General features: G+C 42.0%; 1 protein-coding gene across 5 annotated transcripts in view; it reads right to left on the reverse strand.

Annotated features, from left to right (window-relative positions):
* rps6ka2 (ribosomal protein S6 kinase, polypeptide 2) overlaps positions 1-25,572 on the reverse strand; it is a 436,546-nt gene that overhangs the window by 180,953 nt on the left and 230,021 nt on the right. For all 5 annotated transcript variants that reach the window (XM_072581035.1, XM_072581037.1, XM_072581038.1 and 2 more), the window contains 2 exons: positions 14,139-14,255; positions 9,317-9,398 (listed from right to left, as the gene is read on the reverse strand). In XM_072581035.1, coding sequence (XP_072437136.1) covers positions 9,317-9,398; positions 14,139-14,255 — 199 coding nt within the window. The remainder of the gene's footprint in view (positions 1-9,316; positions 9,399-14,138; positions 14,256-25,572) is intronic.

Raw genomic sequence — 25,572 nt, forward strand, 5'->3', positions numbered from 1 at the left:
TCTATGCTACTCTCTCCCCACCCCCACCCTCCTCTAGCTTATCTCTCCATGCTGCAGGCTCACTGCCTTTATTCCTGATGAATGGCTCTTGCCCGAAACGTCGATTTCGCTGCTCGTTGGATGCTGCCTGAACTGCTGTGCTCTTCCAACACCACTAATCCAGTATTTGGCTTCCAGCATCTGCAGTTATTGTTTTTACCACCTGGATATAAAGTTAGTTGAGTGAGAATAAATACAAAGTGGTTTTTCAAACTGGAGCAATGCAGTTCCATAGGGACTGAAAACAGTCTCTATGGACTGTTTGTTTTTATCAAATTTAATGAATTGTAATTGGTAGTTTGGGCAAAATTTTAATATCTGTAAATATTAAAACATTAGATGCAATATTGAATAGTCACAAGGATCGTCACGCACTTCAAAAGGATATTGAAAGACAGCTGGACTTGCCAGATGTGTGGCAGAGCAAATTTAATGCACAGAAGTCTGAATGACACCAAAATTGGAGGTAGGCAAAAGTGAGGACTGCAGATGCTGGAAATCAGAGTCTTCTGCCTCGGAACACATCAACCTCAGGGCATCAATGTGGACTTCACCAGTCTCCTCATTTCCCCTCCCCCCACCTTACCCCAGTTCTAACCTTCCAGCTCAGGACCATCCTTATGACCTGTCCTACCTGCCTATCTTCCTTCCCACTGTCCGCTCCACACTCCTCTCTGCCCTATCACCTTCATCCCCATCCCCATCTACCTATTGTACTTTTTTCTACCTTCTCTCCAGCCCACCCCGCTCCCATTTATCTCTCTACCCCGGAAGCTCCCTACCTTCATTCCTGATGAAGGGCTTTTGCCCAAAAGGTTGATTTTCCTGCTCCTCGGATGCTGCCTGACCTGCTGTGCTTTTCCAGCCCCACTCTAATCTAGACCAAAATTGGAGGTGTAGTGGACAACGAAGGAGGTTACCTCAGAGTACAATGGGATCTCAATCAGATGGGCCAATGGTCCGAGGAGTGGCAGATGGAGTTTAATTTAGATAAATGTGAGGTGCTGCATTTTGGAAAGGCAAATCAAGGCAGGATTTTTACACTTAATTGTAAGGCCCTGGGGAGTGTTGCTAAACAAAGAGACCTTGGAGTGCAGGTTAATAGTTCCTTGAAAGTGGAGTCACAGATAGACAGGATAGTGAAGAAAGCGTTTGGTATGCTTTCCTTTGTTGATTGGTGCAGGAGGTCATGTTCTGCTGTACAGGACATTGGGGTTAGGCCACTTTGGAATACTGCATGCAATTCTGATCTCCCTGCTATAGGAAGGACATTGTGAAACTTGAACTGGTTTGGAAAAGATTTCCGAGGATGTTGCCAGGGTTGGAGGTTTTGAGCAATAGGGAGAGGCTGAATAGGCTGAGGGGGGACCTGATAGAAGTTTATAAAATAATGAGAGCGCATGGATAGGGTGAATAGACAAGGTCTTTTCCCCAGGGTGGGACAGTCCAAAACTAGAGGGCATAGGTTTAAGGTGAAAGGGTAAACATTTAAAAGGCAACTTTTCAATGCAGAGGGTGGTGCGTGTACTAAATGAGCTGTGACAGAAAATGGTGGAGGCTGGTGCAATTATAATGTTTAAAAGGCATCTGGATGAATACATGAATAGGAAGGGTTTAGAGGAATAATGGGCCAAGTGCTGATAAATGGGACTAGATTGATTTAGGATAGGGCATGGACGATTTGGACCAGTGGGTCTGTTTCCGTGCTGTAATCTCTATGACTCTATGACTCGAATGTATTTTGGTAGGAAAGATAAGGAAGTGCAAGATAAAAGAAAATATAATTCTAAAGGAGTTGCCCAAAACAGTTAACTTGCAAGTGATTCAATAAAACTAAGTTTGAACCACAGTCCTATGTTTGTCTCATACAGTAACAAGTATCTGAATAAACACATTTTAGGAGCAATAAACTGGTCAAAGTATCTGCATGGAACATTTCACAAGCAACGGGTTTAATGGCCTCTTTCTTTGCAGTAACCATTCTATGACATACAAGGGTTGAAAATGTTACACCAACATAGAATGAATAATGATGAGAATGACTTAGCATTTCGGAGCATAAGGATTAAGAGTGGGAAAAGATAATTCAGTCCTTCAAACCTGCAATTTGAAATACAATCATGGCTGATCTCATCTCAGCCTAACTCCACTTTCCAGCCTGCGCTCCATAACCTTTCAACCCATCACTAATTGAAATCTGTCTATCTCCTCCTTAAAATGTACTTAATGTTCCAGAGTCTACCAAACTCTGGTGTAGCGAATACCACAGATTTATGACTTTTTGAAAGAAGTAATTTTTCCTCATCTGTGTTTTAAATTTTCTCCCCTTTCTCCTAAAACTTTAACCTCTTACCACTGACACTCTCATTTGTTTTGCTGAACTGGTCCTCACCTTCAATAATTTCTCCTTTGAATCCTGCTCCTTCCTCCAGACCAAAGGGGTAGTAAAGAGCACCTGCATGGGCCCCAGCTACGCCTGTCTCTTTGTCAGATACATTGAACAGTCCATCTTCTGCAGCTGCACTGGCACCATTCACCACCTTTTCCTCTGCTACATCAATGACTGTATCAATGCCACTTTGTGCTCCCACGAGGAGGTTGGACATTTCATCAACTTCGCTAACACTTTTCACCCCGATCTTAAGTTCATCTGGATCATCTCGACACCTCCCTCCCCTTCCTGGCTTCTCCATCTCCATTACCAGTGACCGACTCAACATAGACATCTACTACGAACCCACTGACCCCCACAACTACCTGGAATACACCTCCTCCCACCCTGCCCCCTGTAAAAAATCTATCCTTTATTCCCAATTCCTCTGCCTCTGCCACATCTGCTCCCAGGGGGAACAATTCCACCACAGGACACACCAGATAGCTTCCTTCTTCAAAGACTGCAATTTCTCCTCCCATATGGTTGATGATGCCCTCCAGCGCATCTCATCCACTTCCTACATCTCTATCCTCAAACCCCAGACTTCCAATCGCAAAAGGGACAGAACCCTCCCCCCCCCCCGCCCCCGATGCTCACCTTCTATCCCACTAAGGTGTAGACACATCACATCATCCTCTGCCATTTCCGCCACCTACAAACAAACCCCACCATCAGGGTTCATTTCCCTCCCCACCCCTATCCACATTCCATAAAGACCATTCCCTCTGCGAATCTCTTGTCAGGTCCACGGCCTCCACCAACCCACCCTCCCCTCCCAGCACCTTCCAACGCCACTGTAGGAATTGCAAAACCAGTGCTCACACCTCCCCCCTCACCTCCGTCCAAGACCCCAAAGAAGCTTTCTACATCCATCAGAGATTTACCTGTATTTCCACACATCAGTTACTGTGTCCAATGCTCCTGATGTGGTCTCCTCTACATTGGGGAGACAGGATGCCTACTTGCGGAACGCTTCAGAGAACATCTCCGGGATACATGCATGAAACAACTCCACTGTCCCATGGTGGAACATTTAAACTTCCCCTCCCAATCAACCAAGGACATGCGGGTCCTGGGCCTCCTCCATCGCCAAACCCTAACCACCCAATGCCTGGAAGAATACCTCATATTCCGCCTTGGGACCCTCCAACCACATGGGATCAATGTGAATATCACCAGTTTCCTCATTTCCCCTTCCCCCCACCTTATCCAAGATCCAGCCTTCCAACTTGGCACTGCCCTCTTGACCTGACCATCATCTTTCCCATCTATCTGTTCCACCCTCCTCTCTGACCTATCACCTTTACCCTCACCTTCATCTACCTATTGCATTCTCAGCTACCTTCCCCCCAGCCTTACCCCCTTCTTCCATTTATCTCTCAGCCTCCTTAGCCCAAAGCCTCATTCCTGATGAAGGACTTAAGCTTGAAACATTGATTCTCCTGCTCCTCAGATGCTGGCTGACCGTCTTGCTTTTCCAGCGCCACACTTTTTGACTCTCATCTCTAGCATCTGCAGTCCTTACTTTCTCCTAGTGTCATCAAGCACACTTCCTCAGCAACAACCTGCTCACTGACACCCAGTTTCAATTCTGCTAGGGCCATTCAACTCCTGACCTCATTACAGCTTTGGACAAAAGAGATGAAATGCAGAAGTGAGGTAAGATGACAACTCTTAACATTAAGGCCACATTAACGGATTGTGACATCAAAGAGCTTTAGCAAACTGGAGATGATTGTGGTAGTTGTAGGTCAGTCATCTCATCTCCAGGAGTTCCTCAGGGTAGTGTCCTAGGCTGAACCATCTTCAGTTGCTTCATCAGTGATCTTCTCTTCATCAAAAGGTCAGAAGTGGGGATGTTCTCCAATGATTATGTAATGTTCAGCACAATTTGTGACTCCTCAGATGCTGAAGCAGTCCATGTTCAAATGCACCAAGATCTGGACAGTATCCAGGCTTGGGCTGACAAGTGGCAAGTAACTTCCATGCCACACAAATGCTAGGCAGTGTTGGTTTCCAACAAGAGACAAACTCTCCACTGCCCCTTGAAAGTCGATCTGTTACCATCATTAAAAGCCCTATTAACAACATCCTGGCTTGCCATTGACCAGAAGCTCAACTGGACTAGCCATATAAATATAGTGGCTGCAGGATCAGGTCAGAGACTAGGAATACTGCGGCAAGTAACTCACCTCCTAACTCCCCAAAGTCTGTCCATCATTTGCAAGGCACAAGGCAGGAGAGTGATGGATGCGTGCACTCCAACAACACTCAAAAAGCTTGACACCATCCAGGACAAAACAGTCTGCTTGGTTGGCACCACATTCTCGAACATCCACCCTCTCCATCACTGATACTCAATGGCAGCAATGTGTACGATCCACAAGGTGCACTGCAGAAATTCACCAAAATCCTTAGACAGCACCTTCATCTGGAAGGGCAAAGGGAGCAGAAACATGGAATTTCCCTCCAAAACATTAACCATCTTGATTGGGAAATATATCACCATACCTTCTGTGTTGTTGGGTCAAAATCCTAGAATTTCTTCCCCAGTGGCATTGTGGGTCCACGCAAAGCACATGGACTGCAGAAATTCAGAGGTAGCTCACTACCCCCTTCTCAAAGGCAGAGATGAACAGGCAACGAATGCTGGCTAAGCCGGCAATGTCCATGTCCCATGAGTGAATAACAAACAAGTGCAAAATCCTCCAGGGAAACTGCACATATATGAATATTGTTAATCCACAGAAGAAATGTTTAGAAACTTGGCCATTCATATAAAATCATAGAATCATCTGGCATGGAAACAGATTCTTCAGTCTAAGCCATCTATGTCAACCAGGTTTTCCAAACGAAACTAGTCTCACTTTGGTCCATACCTCTCTAAACCTTTCCTATCCAAATGTCTTATAAATGTTGTAACTATACCTGCATTTACCACTTCCTCTGGCAGTTCATTCAACATGTGAACCAACCTCTGTGTGAAAAACGTTGTCCCTCAGGTTTCTTTTAAGTCTTTCTCCTCTGACCTGAAAAATATGCCTCCTAGTTTTGAACTGCCCTACCCTAGGGAAAAGACCTTTGCTATTCACCTTAACTATGCCCCTCATAATTTTATAAATGTCCATATGATCACAACTCAACTTCCTACATTCCAGTGAAAAACATTCTAGCCTATTCAGCATCTCCATATAACTCAAACCTTATGGTCAAGCAACAACTTTGTCAATCTTTTGTGATCTTTCTGCAATGTAATAATATCCTTCCTATTGTTGGGTGACCAGAACTGTATCGAAAACTGTGGTGCTGGAAAAGCAGTCAGGCAGCATCCAAGGAGCAAGAGAGTCAACGTTTTGAGCAAAAGCTCTTCATCAGGAATGTGGGGGGCCCAAAGGGGCTGAGAGATAAATAGGGGGGTGGGGCTGGGAGAAAGGTTGTTGGGAATATGACAGGTAGATGGAGGTGGAGGGTGATGGTGATAGGTTGGAGAGAAGGGTGGAGCAGATAGGTGGGAAGAAAGATGGACAAATAGGACAGGTCAAGAGGGCAATGCCAAGTTGGAAGGTTGGATTTAGGATAAGGTGGGGGAGGGGAAATGAAGAAACTCGTGAAATCGACATTGATCCCATGTGGTTGGAAGATCCCAAGGCAGAAGATGAGGTTTCTTCCTCCAGGCGTCAGGTAGCTAGAGTCTGGCTGTGGAAGAAGCCCAGGACTTGCTTGTCCTTGGCAGAGTGGAAGAGAGAGCAGAAGTGATCGGCCACAGGGTGATGAGGTTGTTTATTGCATGTGTTCCAGAGATGTTCTCTGAAATTTCTGCAAGTTGGCGTCCTATCTCCCCAGTGTAAGAAGAGACCAAATCGAGAGCAACGGACACAGTAGATGATGTGTGTGGAAGTACAGGTAAATCTCTGCTGGATGTGGAAGGATCCTTTTGGGCTTGGAAGGAGTGAGGAGGTGTGGTGTGGGTAGAGGTTTTGCACTTCTTGCGGTGGCAAGACAAGGTGCTGGGAGTGGAGGGTGGGCTGGTGGGGGGCATGGAGATGACAGAGGATTTGCAGAGGGAATGGTCTCTATGTTGTATCCAGAGGTTGGTGGCACTGGAGATGAGGACCGTGGGGGGTTCTATCCTTGTTGTGATAGGAGGGGTGGGGTTCAAGGCTGGAGTTGTGGCAAGTGAGGAGGTACGCTCAAGGGCATCGTCGACCACGTGGGAGGGGAAATTGCAGTCCTTGAAAAAGGGGGGGTCCATCTGGAATGTTCTATGGTGGAATTAGTCCACCTGGGAGCAGATGCAATGGAAGTGGAGGTAATTCAAGATTTCAAGATTGCAATCTTGAAAATAAAAATGCATCTTATGTCCTAATATTGCTTTAGAATGTGCAATGCAATAGTAATTCATAAAACATCATGGAAGAGAATATTTTAAAATTTAATCCTTTGAAATGGGTTTGATGATGAGGTAATTTTATTTTTCCTACTGGCAAAACTACATACCAGCTCTTCTGACAGAACTAGTAACTTTACGTAATTCAGTCCAATATAACTGGTCTCTTCAGTTATCACAGATAGGTTTACTGATCCAGGCATTGGCAGATTGCCATGTTTGATCGCTGTGAGAGTTCTCTCGTTTACTCTGAGGGAGTGTCGCACTGTTGCAGGCTCCATGTTTTCAGTCCGATATTAAATCTACCCTGTAAGTTGAATGTTAACAATTCCCTGCCACTTTTTGAATTCTCACTCTCGTTGTGAACAACATTTACCCCTCAACATGCATTACTACAGATTATCTGGTCATTTCAACTTTACTATTTGTCTCACGGTGCTGTGCATATATTGATTGATGTGTTCAAAGGTATCTTTGAAGCACTTAAGGGCATTTTGAGGTCATGAAAGGCATTGTATAAATGTAACTTTTTTGTTCATTCGTTCCACCAATGCAATTTTGGTTATAGAACAACAAAAACACAATTTTACAAAAGTTGGGATTCCTGTTGCAGTCTTGCTGAAAGTGACTGTGGGGGAGTGACTCATCAGAAAATCATCCCAGAAAGATCCACAGTTCAGTTCCCAATCTGTGCTGAAGGAGGTTATCTTGGCGAGAGCGATGTTAAATGTTCTCAAATTGGCCATAGGGAGACAAAACTGTCCATGACACAGGCCTGCGGTTTTCCAGCTGTTTTACCTGTTTGCAACATCAGTTATCTAATTGTCAATAATTGCATCATAAGTTTGGGTTTGTTTTTAAACCAAGGAGGTCTCTGGCGAGGTTCATTGAAAGAAGCTTTCCCCCATCCCTGTTCAATAGGTGACAAATGTACCAGGGTGTCAGGTCCTTGAAGGAATCTGAGTCCATGAAGAGGCAGGTGGCAGAAATAATCTAAATCCAGTATAAAACTGGTTGGAGTATTCAAATAAGGGAGGTACTGCATTTCACCATGCATTCTAATAGTGGGGGGCATCAGAAGAAAGACTGTGTTCAAGACTTTAATGTATTATGTAATGTTGCCAGTGTCCTACAAAATAATCTGTTGACAAATGTTTGGTTTCCCACCTATCTTTCTTAATCCATGTTCTGCTGCCTCTGATTTATCTAAGTGCTTGTCCAACATCCAGCATTAAATGGGCAAGAGATTTCTATGAAATAAATATTGGGAAGTGCTGAAGTACTACAAACCTAATGCCAGAACCACTGACTTTAACCTTATTCTTGGTCAGTCTTTAAGTGTGAACCAAACTGTTCCCAACCTAATGCATCTCATTTAAACCTGAACTAAGCATTCAACCATTCATCTTCTCCATTATTAAGGTCTCCTACTCTCACCTCGATAACACCCCAGCTCCAGCCAGGCTTCATCCTGTCTCTTGTGGAGACCAGAGACTCGACTGCATTCTACTCATTTTTCCAACCCATTAGAAGTTTGCGCTCGTCCAAAACCCTGTCTTGAATTCAATCATATTCAAGTCTTGTTCACTGCTTACCTCTGTGCTTATTGATAAACATTAGCTTCAAGGCTGGCAAACCTCATTTTTTATCTTTCATCCTTGTGTTGAAACTCCTCCATGGGCTCCCTGTACTCTATCTCTGTAACCTTCTCATATCCTATAACCCTCTGGTAGCTTCTTGTTGCTCCAATTGTGGTCTTTTTCACATTCTTGATTTCTTTCACCACACATTAGTGGTATTCCACACAGACGTCTAGACACTAAGATCTCCATCCCTCTGTCATTTAAGTTACTCCTTAAAAGCAAACATTTTGACCACAGGTTTTAAAACTTTCTTTGCCTGGTTTGACATCAAATGTTTTCCGATAATGCTTTTGTACAATGCCATGGATTATTTTACCACGTTCGCAGTACTATATAAATAAAAATTGCAGTAATTCCTATAAAATGCCATTATTTTTGAGCTTTTGGGGTATTGAATCTCATTGATACATTTCCTCAATTAACATGGCGAAGAACAGTTTCAAGGATAGGTTTTCGAACTTTATTTTTAAAGGAACTGTAACTAAGATCGCTGACCTTTGGAAGGGAATTAGATGCATTGGATGGAGCCCACGATGGTGTAAATTGCTGTTTGAAGAAGAAAATTGGCCTCCTTTTACTCTGTTTTACTGTCTTTCTGTCTATATTTGCATCTGTTACAATATATAAATACCTTTTGAAGAAAGCTGGAAGGAGCAGAATTAAGCAGTACATTCTTAATTTTAGGAAATATTGGTCAGGCTCAACATAGTTGTAAGCACAATAAGAGAATATTTCACCTTTGATTAATCATATGGATTTATTAAAAAATTAATAACTCAGCATGTAACGATGTGTCAGCTCTTTCGCACTTACCTTTCAGTGTTGCCTTCTTTAGTACCTTCATAGCATAGAGCTGCCCCGCATCAGAGCCCTTTATTTTCTTAACAAGAAATACCTTGGAAGAAAATAGAAGGAAGTGTTACTTATCCTAGCAAGGGTGTCTGAGGTTACAGTTTGATTAGCAGCTTAATAACGAATTAACTGTCTTTGAAATGGGCTCTGAATAGAAGATGGTAAAGATTGCAGATGCTGGAAGTCAGAGTCAATAAAATGTGGAACTGGAAAGACACAGCAGGTCAGGCAGCATCGGAAGAGCAGGAAAGTCGACATTTCGGGTTGGCACCCTTCATTGGGACTGGTAGATATTGATTTACCTTTTTTGGATCCAAGACGGACCACCTCATATTTCTCCATATTGAACTAATCTATGATAATTTTATCCATGCATTCCATCAATGGAACATTGAGTTTTCATGCGCCATCTGCACTGTGTTAGTCTCTCCCAAATCATCGTTATCTGTAATATTGAATATATAAGTCACTATTCTTTCACCTAAGGCACTGGCATATATGGCCAGGACCTCCCACAGTTGTCTTCTGCAGCAAGAAATCAAGAAGCAAGTTTCACTACACGGTTAAAAAAAACTGCCTTACGAGAAAACAACATGATGTAAAAGAATCACATATTCGGGAAGCAGATCCTGGACTCTCCCTCTTCTGCACTAACAAAGTAGTAATCTGTTATTGACAATTTACTGAGAACTGATATGTTAATAAAGTTTTGTGACCACTTTAATCAACTCACTCAGATCAACCAGTCTTCTTTGAATCCTGCCTGAAGTTCTTTTATTCAATTTATTCTTTAGAACATAGAACATAGAACATAGAAGAATACAGCGCAGTACAGGCCCTTCGGCCCTTGATGTTGCGCCGATCAAAGCCCACCTAACCTACACTAACCCACTATCCTCCATATACCTATCCAATGCCCGCTTAAATACCCATAAAGAGGGAGAGTCCACCACTGCTACTGGCAGGGAATTCCATGAACTCACGACTCGCTGAGTGAAGAACCTACCCCTAACATCAGTCCTATATCTACCCCCCCCTTAATTTAAAGCTATGCCCCCTTGTAATAGCTGACTCCATACGTGGAAAAAGGTTCTCACTGTCAACCCTATCTAACTCCCTAATTCTTTAAGATTACTTAAATTGCACTATGGCAGAACCAAGGCTAGGCAATCTTCAATTCGAAAAGAGCCCAAGCTAGCAAAGAGATTCATATTTACATTCTACAGAAGTCAGATAGTAAGCTGGAGGCCTGAAAGTGAAGGGGATTGTAACCCTGCATGACATGGTTTATTGTGTCACACAGTGTCAGGCAGGTCAGCGGCAGGGTACATTATTATTGTCAGAATAACAGACCTGCAAAATCGTCAATTTCTCAGGAAAGCACTCACTTACTAAAATACGATCCTTTGTATCCCTAATTACATTAATGTACTGAGAAGGATACTGTCTTTTCATTCTTTTCCTTACGACTCTTAATTGGGTCTCTTCTCACCTTTATATCACCTCCTTTATTTACTTCAATTTCATCAAGCAATTTGAAATGCTTTTTAGTTAAAGACATTTGATGAAGGCAATTTGTTGCTGTCACGACTGCTATTATTGTAAAAATGGCCCAGATTTTGGGCGGTAATGATAGCTAAATTCTTTGGATTTGTCACCTGGGACTGGATTTTCATCACTTGATGGCATTGAAAAAGTGAAAAAAGGATATGAGTCTTGGCTTCACATTCTGAATTGCTCTGCCTTCCTGGCCTCACGATTTTGACGTGATCTTTCTGTGGGTCTTGATGACTTTGAATATGAATCCCACCCGCACCTCCTCTGAGATTATGTTTGTCATTATGTGGACCCCACCAAAAGTTTTAATATTTTCCCCCATGATATTCTTGTGAGCTGGTGCAAGCTTTGAAACATCAAAAAGAACTTATCAGGTTTGAGTTTATGAACTTGTAAAAGTCCAAGCCTGAAACATTATTGTGTGTAAATATTAAATATTAAACTCTTATTTGTTTCTCTGCAAACTTCATGAAAGTGGAAAAAGCTTCAAGGGTCTGATGGCCTATCCTGATCCTAACAAACAGCTAATTTATACATCGTGGATGGAATTTTGTGTCTTTCATCATGGTGAGTTCAGTTGCGGGATTGCTACATTTAATCAGGCACTACAGTGACAAACAGGTACCTGCCACTACCCCAAATACATCTTGGGCTAGGAAGACAGTCCTAATGCCCTCCTATCAGTTGAATCCGTTAAGAGGGCAATTAATGGCCGAATAAGGTCTACATCCCAGCACTGTTTGTAGTAACCTTGCGGCCGTTAGGAGGCTCACCAAGTTTTATACATGACATGAAAATTGTGGTGCACTTGCTTGCCAGCTCCCAGCAGAGATAGGAGAGTGTGGGGTTGGGGTGAGGATGCTCCAGCAACCATTTCAAAAGGAAAATCAGCACTTAAAAAGACAGGGCTGAATTATACAAGACTCTAGACTTCCCCACGACCTCTGATGGGGTAGAATATCAGATATGAGGTGTCCTCCGAGGAGGTACATTAAGGATGCTTAACCTCCACCACCCCATTACCACCTCAGGCCCAGCAACCCGTACTTGAAATCCTGTCAGGCTGGCTGCTCAGCATGGACCTCTCCCAATGGCAGTTTAATTTTAGTGGCAGAATAATACCTTTACTTGAGTGTTAATTGTCTGCCCAAGAGCCTCAGTTAACCCACTGACTGGTGAAATATTTATAGTGGACACTGATCACTCACTGGATTCAGTCCTACCAGCAGGCAAGTGTTCAATCCTAACTAACTCGTTTCTTTTCACTGGTTTTAACACTTTTGTTTATGATTCATAATGATATTTGAAATGTATAATTTACATGTAGTAGAAGATCATGGAATGAAACAACCAGGAGTATGGGCAACTAGAATTGACAACCTTATAATTGAGTTGCGGGCAGTGCATGGAAACATTGTCACCATCAGATCAGCTGACTGTTGCTTTAACAAAAGAGTTTGGGGTAGTGAGAGCTTGGCCACTTTTATCAAGGCAGTATCAATTTGCACATTTCCTAATTTCTTTGGTGTTCATTGTTCATTAACTTGAAATAAATCACTTTTTCATTAGAACTGAAGCCATATTGAAACATTGGTCAAGGGTAGTTGTACAAAATGGCCAATTGTAAATCAGTAACCTGCTGAACTCTTTTTTTTTAAAAACTGATCTACAGAAAACAAGATTTGGGGACCACTATATAAGGGGGTAAGCACACTCTGTTAATGCTTTTTCATAAGATAGAACTTCCATACGAGTATTGACTCCAAGGGGGCTGTCTCTTAACTGCTTCTGTTGTAATTATATCCTTCTTAAACTGAATGTAAAAATGTATATAGTACACCAGAGTTGGTCTTGCCAAGTCTCTGTAAGGAGCTGCAGTAACACTTCCCTATTTTCATACTAGTCCATCCAGTTTGCATTAAACAGCAACATTCAATTTGCCTTCCTAATTGCTTACTGTACATTGTTAGCAAATATTATATAGTAGGAAAACTTGACAATATCTGGATGCAGAGAGTTTACCATGTGTCCTTTTGGAACTGAAAGGTCAAAAGTGGAATTGTGTTGTATTTCTCAATGTTTACAAAGAGTTAAGTAGATTGGAAAAGCAGATGAATATGTTCCTTTTGCTGGACAAACCAGTGGAAAGAACATTGGGCTGCAGGTTGGTGAGCAACAGCCTTTCGATTGTTATTTTCTGTTTTGCCACAGACTGGGAGTGGTACCGTTGAAAAGAGACCTCCAAGAAGCCAACAATAAAAAGCAGTCTCTCTCTCTCCCTGTCCTGGAAAAGAAAATAATCTTTCCAGCTGTGGAGAGGTTTGCAAAGCCTCTTTGTCTTTCTCTTTCTCACTCTCCGAGTAAAAGACAACATTCCAAGATTCTTCACATTAAACTGTTAACTCAATAAAAGACCTGAGTCTGAGAGACTGAACTGAGGAGCTTTCATCTCTCTGTGACCAACAGCAACATGATGTCATCAACACCTGACGCCTGGAGGAAGAATGCCTCATCTTCTGTCTTGGGAACCCTGCAACCACATGGGATTTATGTGGATTAAACCAGTTTACTCATTTCCTCCACCCCCCCAACTCCCGCCACCCTTATCCCAGTCCCAAGCCTCCATCCGCCCTCTTGACCTGTCTATCATCTTTCTCATCTTTCTGCTCCACCTTTCTCTCCAACCTATCATTTTCTCCCCCACCTTCATCTACCTATTGCATTCCCAGCTACATTCCCCCCACTCCACCACATCCCCCTCCCACGGCCCCACAGCCCACAAGCCTTATTCCTGATGAAGGGTTATGCCTGAAACGTCAATTCTCCTGCTCCTCGGATGCTGCCTGACCTGCTGTGCTTTTCCAGCACCACACTCTCGACTCTGATCACCAGCATCTGCAGTCCTCATTTTCTCCTGTAGTTTAGGTTTGCATAGTAAAGTTAATATATCGTTACACCATTTGTTAAGGACCATAATAATATCTATTTACTTCATATATCCATTGATGAAACATGGTGGGAGTTTTTTTTTGTCCTAGGTAATAGTACAAGTAAGACAATTTAACCATCTTAATGATTCTTTTGGACATTTATACTTTGGAGACACCTTGTGAAGCAGTCAATCTTTATTGCCCAGTGTACTTCTCCCATAACAATCTGCAAATTAGCATTTTGTGATTCCTGCAGCAGGACATCATAAACCAAACAATTCTAGTAATTCACTTACTTTTCCATAGGACCCCTGACCCAGCACTTTGAGCAATTCAAACTGAGAGGGATCTGCTTTTTCAAAGCCTTCCTTTACGTGGTTGCTAATGTCTATTTCTTTCACGATACCTTCATCCTGCAGGGAAATAATTACACAGAATATTACTTTAAAGGTCCTACAAAACTGCAAAAAACCAAATTTACATTCATCATCCAATACTTTAAGCCATAATTGGCCTTTTAGGTTTCGAGAACAATGATCAAGTTTTTCTCCTGTTTCTGGTTAAAGTGTTTTGTTGAGTGAGATTCATAGCACCTAGTCTCCCATGGCTCAGAGTGCTGTTTCTCTCACAGTCATCCTCTCTTCACCTGAGCAATTAGGCAATCAGATTCCTTCATCAGGGAATCACGTGGTCACTTCTGCTGCGAGCTTCAGCTGTTCGTGCCCTGTTACTAGATTTAAAGACCAGTTGCACACCATCATATAGACTACAAGACAGGTAATGGCCCTCAATCCATGGTTCTCAAGTTATCACATTCAAAGATATGGTCCAGAGAAAGGTAAAGCTCATTCCTCATGCAGGGACCTCGAGATCTTGGTGGACAAGGTGGCGAAGAAGAAAGCCATTCTTTTTCCAGTCCACTGCCTTTGGAGACATGCCCCCAGACTCAGCCAACCAGGACACAAATCGCAGCTGCGTTCCGAGCTGCCCAGCAGTTCAGGAAGGTCATTAATCTCCTGCTTTCCACAGAGGTGAGTGCCACCATCTTATTTCAGCAACCTCACATTCACAGGGCCAGCTCTTACGAGACCTTTGTCACTGTACATATGTCTCACCTAGGCTCTTGGACTACAACTCTCACTGTTGTATTATGTCCACTCGATGGCTCCCACCACCTCATCCTGCCCTCTGTGCTTCCTAATTACTCACTGTCGAGGTGGAGGGGAGGAGTTGTTCACCGCCCCAGCTACTCCTGCATTACTAATTTCTGCTCTCACATCCACTTACAACATATTCCAGTCTTACCTTTGTTTAACAATATGAGAAACTCCTCTCTCCCCTCTGAATACAGGATCATACTCTGCATACCTGACTGACTGCTGGTAGCCTACCTGGACAGGAATTAGATGAGCCACTTGACGTTCGACAAGGTTCCTCATGGGAGACTGGTTAACAAGGTTAGATCACATGGAATACAGAGAGAACTAGCCATTTGGATACGGAACTGGCTTGAAGATAGAAGACAGAGGGTGATGTTGAAGGTTTGCTTTTCAAACTAGAGCCCTGTGACTAGTGGTGTGCTACAAGGATCAGTGCTGGGTCCACTACTTTTCATCATTTAATTAAATGATTTGGATGTGAACATGGGAGGTATAGTTAATAAATTTGCAGATGATGCCAAAATTGGAGTGAAGGAGGTTACCTCAGATTACAACTGGATCTTGATTAGATGGGCCAATGGGCTGAGGAGTGGCAGATGGAGTTTAATTTAGATAAATGTGAGGTGCTGTATTTTGCAAAGGCAAATCAGGGCAGGACTTATACACTTAATGGTAAGATCCTGGGAGGTGTTGCTGAACAAAGAGACCTTGGAGTGCAGGTTCATAGTTCCTTGGAAGTAGAGTAGCAGGTCAATAGGATAGTGAAGAAGACATTAGGTATGCATTCCTTTATTGGTCAGAGCATTGAGTAAAGGAGTTGGGAGGTCATGTTGCAGCTGTCCAGGACATTGGTGAGGCCACTTTTGGAATATTGTGTGCAATCCTGGTGTCCCTCCTATCCGAAGGATGTTGTGAAACTTGAAGGGGTTCAGAAAAGATTTACAAGGATGTTGCCTGGGTTGGAGGATTTGATTGACTGGGAGAAGTTGAATAGGCTAGGGCTGTTTTCCATGGAGAATCAGAGGCTGAGGGGTGATTTTATGGAGTTTTATAAAATCATGAGAGGTATGGATAGGCTAAATAGACAAAGTCTTTTCCCTGGAGTGGTGGAATCCAGAACTAGAGGTTTAGGGTGAGAGGGGAAAAATTTAAAAGGGACCTAAGGGACAACATTTTCACGCAGAGGATGGTGCGTGTAAGGAATGAGCTGCCAAAGGAGGTGGTGGAGGCTGGTACAATTACACCATCTAAAAGATGAGTATATGAATAGGAAGGGTTCAGAGGGATATGGGCAAAGTGCTGACAAATAGGACTAGATTAGGTTTGGATATCTGGTCGGCATGGATGTACAAAGAACAAAGAGCAAAGAAACTTTACAACCCAGGAAGAGGCCCTTCGGCCCTCCAAGCCTGAGCTGATCCAAATCCACTGTCTAAACCTGTCACCCAATTCCTAATCCTCTGTATCCCTCTGCTCCCCACCTACTCATGCATCTGTCCAGAGGCCTCTTAAACAAATCTACCATGTCTGCCTCTACTACCTCTGCTGGCATACACGTACTTGCCACGTGTATCTCCCTTAAACTTTTCACCTCTCACCTTGAAAGCGTGACCTCTCATTATTGAATCCTGGGGAAAAAGCTTGTCTCTATCCACCCTATCTATACCCTTCATGATTTTATAAACCTCAATCAGGTCCGCCCTCTATCTCCTTTTTTCTAATGAAAACAAACCTAACCTTCTCAATCTCTCTTCATAGCTAGCCCCTTCCATACCAGGTAACCTCCTCGTAAACCTTCTCTGCACCCTCTCTGAAGCGTCCACATCCTTTTGGTAATGTGGCGAGCAGAACTATACACAGTATTTTAAATGTGGCAGAACCAATGTCTTGTACAATTTTAACATGACCTGCCAGCTCTTATACTCAATACCCTGTGTGATGAGGGCAAGCATACCATATGCCTTTTTGACCCTGATATCTGTCAGGGCCCCAGCTATTTCCTATCTCGCCTCCCTCAGCAACCTGGGATAGATCCCATCCAGTCCTGGGGATTTGTCCACCTTAATAACCTCTAGCCTACTCAACACATCTTCCCTACTTATGTCAACTTATGATGTGTTGGACTAGAGGGTCTCTTTCTGTGCTGTACATCTCTCTGACTCTATGAATATTTTGGGGTTTAATGAGATACAAATACATGGAAATAGGATAGTCCTATTTCCAAGGATCTGAAGTTGCCAATTATGATTTGAGGAGAAATACAGAAAAGAAATTCTCAATGTCAAAATCTAATATTTTCATTCGCATTGTATTTTCCCATCTTTCTCAGCATTACTCACACCACACCAGACATAAGAAAATACTGCTCAATGTTGTTCCCACAAGCACCTGAGGATCTCTGTATCCAGAGGAGTTACTTAAAATTTGCTTCTGTGTTCCTTCTTCAATAAACTTGTGTTTAAAGGTGATAATTAAGTTTATCAAATATTATGTTCAATAAATATTGATTTGCTTTAGTTAAATGTTTGTATGAAAATTGGATAATGTTATCAATTTTCACAAATGGATGCATAAGTGATTGTGACTGCAAGCTTTTTTAGTAGTTTTGACTAAAATCAAGTGACATACTTGAGGACCTTATCTTGTGAACATTATGAAAACATCCAGTCCACTAATGGTTTTGTTGAACTGCATGAAATTTGTGTGATGCCTTAGGCTCAGCAATGTCACAAGTTTAAATACTGTAAGCCCCCACTTATAATTAATAACCAGAAAAAAGGAATAGGCCATTCAACCCATTGAGCCTGGTCCACCATTCAAAATGATCATGATTATCGAACTCAGTGCCCTCTGCCCACTTTCTCCACATACCCACTTGATCGCCTTAGTCCTTAGAACCATATCTAACTCCTTCTTGAAAGCATTCAATGTCTTGCCTCAACCACTTTCTGTGGAAGAGAATTCAACAGATTCATCACTCTCTTTGTGAAGAAACTTTTTCTCATCTGAATCCTAAATGGTCTACGCCACAATCTTTAGACAGTGGCGCCTAGTTCTGGACTCCCCAGTCATCAGGAACATCCTTTCTACACTTACTCCAGCTGATCCGTTAGAATTTTAAAAGTCTGTATTAGATCCCAACAATTGTGGCTGTTTTGCTGGGGGAAAGTCACTTTTGTGTGAAGTAACTTTAAGTTAATCATAGGTTTCAATGTTAAAACTAGAGTTGGGTTCCCTTGAACATTTCTCACCTAGAAAGACCAATATTGAATTTGAAAGAGAGTATCATTCACATGCATAAGTGTTCATTCCAAGCTGCAATGATTCCAAAATTAAACAAATCACTATATATAAAAGAAATACTGTGCAGTTATATACTTTAGGGCATTTCTCAACAGAAAAAATATGATAACAATACCAGTTGCAATTCTTTACATTCCTAAATAGCCACATTCATAAGTACAGTAACAAGGTGGCTCAGTGGTTAGCACAGCTGTTTTACAGCACTGGAGACCTGGATTCAATTCCAGCCTCTGGTGACTGTCTGTGTGGGTTTCCTTATATAATCCAAAGATATGCAGGTTAGGTGAAATGGCCATGCTGAATTGTCCATAGTGCTCAGGAATGTGTAGGTTAGGGGTAAATGTGGGGGGTTGGGTTACTCTTCAGAGGGTTGGTGTGGACATGTTAGGTCAGAGTTGAAAAATGTGGTGCTGGAAAAACACAGCTGGCCTGCTGTGTTTTTCCAGCACCACATTTTTCAATTCTGCTCTCCAGCATCTGCAGTCCTCACTTTCTCTTTGTTAGGTCAGAGGGCTTGTTTCCCAACTGTAAGGATTCTATGACTTTTTTTTAAAATTAAAATTACAATATATACAAATGTTAAGAAAAAATCTCATTTTGTTTTAGATTGATCAGGCTCCATCTGTTGGCAGATGTTAGTGAGTGTAGGAGGCAACTGAAGTCTGAAGGGGCTGGTTTCCCCAGTTTGACGGAAACTGAGGAGTGACCTTATGCAATTTTTTAAATCATGAGGGGCATGGATAGAGTGCATAATCAAGGTCTTTTCCCCAGGGTGGGGGAATCCAAAACTAGACAGTATAAGTTTAAGGTGGGAGGGAAAAGATTTAAATGCAACCTGAGGGGCAACATTTCCTCGCATTGGATGGTGCAAATATGGAATGAACTGCCAAAGGTAGTGGTGGAAGCTGGAACGATCACAACATTTAAAAGGCATCTGCATGGGTTTATGAATAGGAAGGGTTTAAGGGACATGGACCAAATGCTGGCAAGTGGGACTAGATTAATTTTGGATATCTGGTCGGCATGGGCGGTTTGAACTGAAGGGTCTGTCTCTGTGATGCATGATCTATGACTCTGTGACTGTAGCTGCTACCTGCACTGACTAACATGTACCACCAGATGGAGCCTAGGGCTTCAGTGCAAGTTCAGAGTAGTGAAAACCAGGAAAAGTGGAGCTGCATCATGATGGCAACAAGCCTGTGTTCTTTCAAAATAAGAATGAGAACTTGGCTCTTTTGACATGTAGTTTGACGCCACAATAATGAGTTAGGCTTCCAGGCAGACTGATATGATTCTTTCTTCCAGAAGAATTGATGGAAGCAGGTACAATTACAACATTTAAAAGGCATCTGGATGGGTATATGAACAGCAAGGATTTAGGGAGGTATGGGCCAAATACTGGCAAATGGGACTACGTCACATTGGGATGTCTGGTCGACAATGCCGAGTTAGACTGAAGGGTTTGTTTCTGTGCAGTATAACTCAATGTAGAAGGCCAAGTAAGGGGCTGTGTTCAGACCTAGATTTCAAAGTAACAACAATTTATTATGCATTCATACTAAATAGTATTACACATGATAATTACACACCAGCTCCAACTTATAGTTACATTAGGTAATGATTATTCCATCATTGCAGGATCTAATACCTTGACACAACAGTCCTTCCCAAGTTTTTTAACCCTTACCAAATATATTAATTGACATTTATACAATCTCAAAAGTTTTACAATAATTTTTCCTTGTATCTTTCCTTGTTCTGCACAAGTCTTTAATTTGAGTCATCTTTGTGAGAAAGTGGGACAGGTAAGTCTGTGGCCAAATATAGATAAAACTGATGATTTTGCTTCTTCTTTGGAATATCAGAGATTTAATCAATCTGGCTGAAGGAACTTGCATTGATATAACTACAGGAATGAGTGGGGAAACTAGATTGTATCTTCTCTATGTTTAACATCTAGGTCAAGTGATATTATTAATTTTCTAAGAAGAAAGTGATGTTATTCATCCAAAGATAGTTTTTTATTCCACATACTCTGCTAGGAGTTGATATCTGCTATTGAAGCATAATCTCACCAGTGTTCTCTTTGTTCCTGAAGTCAAATATTTATCAAAAGCAAGAGGACATTGTCAAAGTCAAGTTGTTTCTCATCAGTTTGTTATTTATATTTTCTGATGAACTATTCTTATAGTAGTTTGCTCTCAGTTGTGCTCCATTTGTTTTATTGTTCAATCCCAAAGCTGTTCAAAATCTTGGGAATTGTTCTTTCTAGATTTGCTAATTTCTCAATTGAATTTGATTTTTTCTGGGGGAAAAACTGGTATAGGTGCATTTTGTTATATTGTCTAATTGTTGACAGGTACTTGAAGTTTCTTCCAAGGTCGCAATTTCCCTTTCCCTCCAGTGCATCTCCTCCACTTCCCGCACCTCTGCCTTTGAACCCCACCCCTCCCAATGCAGCAACGACAGAACCCCCTGCTCCTCTCTTTCCACCCCACAAACCTCTGCATACATCTTATCATCCTTCACCATTTCTGCCACCTACAACAGACCCCACCACCAGATATATTTTTCCCTGCCACCCTATCAATGTTCCAAAGAGACTAATCCCTCCATGACTCCCTTGTCAGATCCACGCCCCGCCAGCAGTCCACACTTCACTCCCGGCACCTTCCCCTGCCACTGCTGGAAGTGCAAAACCACTCCCCTCACCTCCGTCTAAGGCCCCAAAGGATCCTTCCACATTCGACAGAAATTTCCCTGTACCTCCACCAATGTCATCTACTGTATCCGTTACATCCAATGTAGTCTCCTCTACATCAGGGAGACAGGACACCTACCTGTGGATCATTTCAGAGAACATCACTTGGACACCCGCACCATCAACCCCACCGCCCTGTGGCTGAACATTTCAACTCTCCTTCCCACTCCATCAAGGACATGCAAGTCCTGGGCCTCCTCCATTGCCAAACCCTTACCACCCGATGCCTGTAGGAAGAACACCTCATATTCCATCTTGGGACCCTGCAACCACACTGGATAGATGTGGATTTCAACAATTTCCTCATTTCCCCTCCTCCCACATTATCCCAATACCAAGCCTCCAACTTGACATGGCCCTCTTGACCTTTCCCATCTATCCGCTCCACCTTCCACTCTAACCTATCACCTTCTCCCTCACCTTCATCCATCTATCACACTCTCAGATACCTTCCCCCCAACCCATCCCCCTCCTATTTATCTCTCAGCCTCCCTGGCCCACAAGCCTCATTCCTGATGAAGTGCTTATGCCCGAAATGTCGATTCCCCTGCTCCTCGGATGCTGCCTGACCTGCTGTGCTTTTCCAGCACCACACTCTCGACTCTGATCTCCAGAATCTGCAGTCCTCACTTCCTCCCCGTTGTTGATTATTTGTTTCATTTGGAGGGTTATTGTTTAGATTTTAAAATGCTTATTTTCCACTCATGTTTTGATGTTATTTTGTGTTCTTGGTTGATTAAAGTTGTTGAATCTTTGATGCGATAAAAATTAGCGCTATAGTACCAAAGTGAAAATTATTCAAATTCTGCTGTTCTTAATATTGTTTCCAACGTAAAGTTAAATTTTCCTTTATTGATATGGCTTCTTCGTAGAGATGAATGACAGTGAACAACAATACTTCTTTTCTAGTTTCACTTAAGGATTTCCCAAAGATCCATGGGCAGAAGGTTTCTTGAAATGGTTTCACTTAATAAGTCAGTAATTTTATTTTTGACTGTATCAAAAATGTCTGCCAAACAAAACTACTTAGTTGCTGTGTAAAAATTGCTTTCCTCACTCAAATATCAAAACAACAACGATTTCACTGACTTAACTGTTCAGCCTGTGAAACCTCAAATACTAATAATTGATATTTCCAATCAATTTACTTAAGTCTGTTACTGAAGATTTCTCAACTTGTTTTTCCTTCACCTTATCTTTGAAAAAGTTGTTTGATAGCCACAAGAAGTTTTAATTGTGCTCCTAAGTCGAGCTTTTCCAAAAACAATTTTTTGTGTTCTTCTTTATTTGTCCATCAACAAAGCTTGCTCCACAACGTGTTGCTTCCTAAATCTCAGCAAGTCCCATTATTTCAAACAATAAATCAGTAGTCCATGACCTTCTGCTCTGTGGTTCACACATAACAATCTTTTCCTCTTCTTTTGCATAGCAGCAACTGTTTCTGTCCCTTGTCTGTATCTCTCAGTCTGAGTTTGTGTCCAGATAGAACAACCGCTCCTCTTTTTTTGATTAGATTAGATTACTTACAGTGTGGAAACAGGCCCTTCGGCCCAACAAGTCCATACCGCCCCGCCGAAGCGCAACCCACCCATACCCCTAACCTAACACTACGGGCAATTTAGCATGGCCAATTCACCTGACCTGCACATCTTTGGACTGTGGGAGGAAACCGGAGCACCCGGGGGAAACCCACGCAGACACGGGGAGGACGTGCAAACTCCACACAGTTAGTCACCTGAGGCGGGAATTGAACCCAGGTCTCTGGCGCTGTGAGGCAGCAGTGCTAACCACTGTGCCACCGTGCCGCCCCAAATCTTGTATCAAGATGCGAAAGCTGGCATTTGAGTTATTCACACAAGGCCTTCAAATCGAAAAGGTGCCATACAAAAGGTTATTGTACGAGATAGAACCAATTTGGGGGCAATCTATTAGTATGGAATGGAGATTCATTAATATACAGAAAACAGATCAATGGGTCACTTTTGGGTTAGAAAGACAAAACCAAAGGGACACTTATTTAAACCAGAGATATGAAAAATTTTCTTCTCCTTAAGGGCCGTGACTGTCTGGAATTCTCTATTCCAGAGAGTTTTAGAAGCTAATATCAAAGTATTTAAAAAGGAAATTGATAGATTTTCAAAATCCAGTAATTGAGTGCTATGATAACTTGGCACAAAAGACCAGTTGAGGCCTACAGTAGATCAGTCATGATCTTATTGAATAGCAGGACAGTCAAGAGAGGTTGAATGGTTTACTCTGGTTCTTATTCCTTTTGATTCTTATGGTTTTTAATACATTTTGGTCTAACTGCTTTTCCTTTGACAATCAGATCACACCTTCCAAGTATCAAGGCAGGGCTCCATACAATTTCAACATGCTCCCTATTCAGGACATTCTATTTCTCGGAAAATAAAAGGAAGCTTTCTGAAACATAACAGTCTTGAGAAATTCCCAGAGACATAGCAAAGGGCAGTGTTAGATTAGATTCCCTACAGTGTGGAAACAGGCCCTTCGGCCCAACAAGTCCACCCCAACCCTCTGAAGATTAATGCACCTAACACGATGGCCAATTTAGAATAGCCAATCTCCCTAACCTGCATATCTTTGGACTGTGGGAGGAAACCAGCGCAAACCCAGGAGGAACGTGCAAACTCCACACAGTCATCACCCAAGGCTGGAATTGAACCTGGGTCCCTGGCACTATGATGAAGCAGTGCTAACCACTGAGCCACCACGGGAATTATGAAATGGCGGGATGGGGGGGGCGGGGGAGGTGGGGGGGGGTGGGGGGGGCAAGGGGTGAGAACTGACTGTTAATAGTTTGCTAATAGAGTGATTCCAGGAAAAGCACCATTTTGCTGGTGGTCTTCCCAATTCAAAAACATCAGGAATCAGCAGCTGCTCCTACACAATGCTTGATGATTGATAAGCACAATTTCATTCCTATGTGAACACAAAGTATTACACAACATTACTTTTGTTGTTTTATCTTTTTAAGTTTATGTTTATACATAAATAAAGTGAGTCCAAAATCCAACGCCTGTGGGGAATAGTGGTGGGTTGAAGGCAAAGGGACAATTTTCCCAAAATAACATATGAAAAAACTATATGCATCTATTTGTGAATGAGCTTTTCCACCCTCTCTCCAATTTCCAATTATTTCAAGTGTCAAGGTAAGATTTCTTACTATTTAAGATTTTGCTTTTCCAAGTCATTTCATACCTTTTGCCATTAGATAGATTTCTATTTGCACCTTTAAATGTTTAATTATGTTTTGGGGGCAAATTGTTGGGAGTATGATCTGAGGGACCTGAATGAACAGGGCAAGCAGCTTTGTATCACTTTCATCAATCAGATTGAAGGATTATGACATTAGCTGTACCAAAACTGAGAATGAACTGTATTTCAGAGTGGGTGAATTCAATCTCAAGTCAGGTCAAGAATATGCAAGAAAGGTTAGATGATTTAAAGATAGAATAAATAAAAGATTAGAAGAAAATATTGAAATTTCACCTTGTAAAAATCTCCAATGTATACATATGAGGGAATGAAATTCCACATATAACAGCTAATTTTCTGAGCCAGGCAGGTTGACTGGCAGTAATTAACACATCACATTGTTAAAAGAGTACTTGGATTGAAATGACAAGACTTACAGTGGTGAGTTCAGTTTGCATTGAATGCTATTCTTTACATTTCAATGGCGAAACAGTCAGGGAAATGTGTTGTTCACAAAGCTAATGGTGCAGTAATACAAATCAGATGGCACCTGTTGAATATTTGTGTTTAAAATTACATCTGCCTTCATCTGACGTTGCTGTATCATTTGCACATAAATAACAGTGAATGTTATTAGCCTAAATGTTATTGTGAAAGCAAAATCTGGTTCACACAAATCTGTATGCTTTTGTGACAGCTTATATGAATGAGTGCTTGCTTTATTTTTGTCCAATGCATCCTTAACAGAACCTACTGTTCGAGATTCGCAGAAACAGTTAGGCTTCCTGGCAACCAACATTTTTTAAAAATATATTTAAGCAGTCTTGTGATTGTAAGTGGGGAATAATAGCTCAAATCTCTTTAGACATGCAACATTTCTTTCATACTCTGGAAATAATTTCTGAAATTTAAAAGTGCAGTGTGTGGTGTATGTATGACAAGGCAGAGTATGTGCATGCGTGTAATTTCTGAGCTGAAATTGGAAACATGAGCTCAAATTCGAATGGCTTACATTTTTTTAACCAAAGGCACCTGCATACTATCAGCTTCCAACTCTTACTGCTTTGCTTCATCTTATGAAGCCTACTAAATTTGGCATAGAACACATGAAATAGCATGTGTAGTGGGTGACTCGGCCCTTCAAACCTGCTCTATCATGTCATACAATCATGGCTAATCTTGGGCCTCAATATCACCTTCTTGCACCATCAACATTATCCCTTAAGTCTTTTGTATTCAAAACTCAATTGATCTGTATCTTGAATATGGGCATCCTCTTGCCATGGG

This window comes from Chiloscyllium punctatum, chromosome 11 (genome assembly GCF_047496795.1).
Source record: "Chiloscyllium punctatum isolate Juve2018m chromosome 11, sChiPun1.3, whole genome shotgun sequence".
In the NCBI taxonomy this organism is placed as follows: Eukaryota; Metazoa; Chordata; class Chondrichthyes; order Orectolobiformes; family Hemiscylliidae; genus Chiloscyllium; species Chiloscyllium punctatum.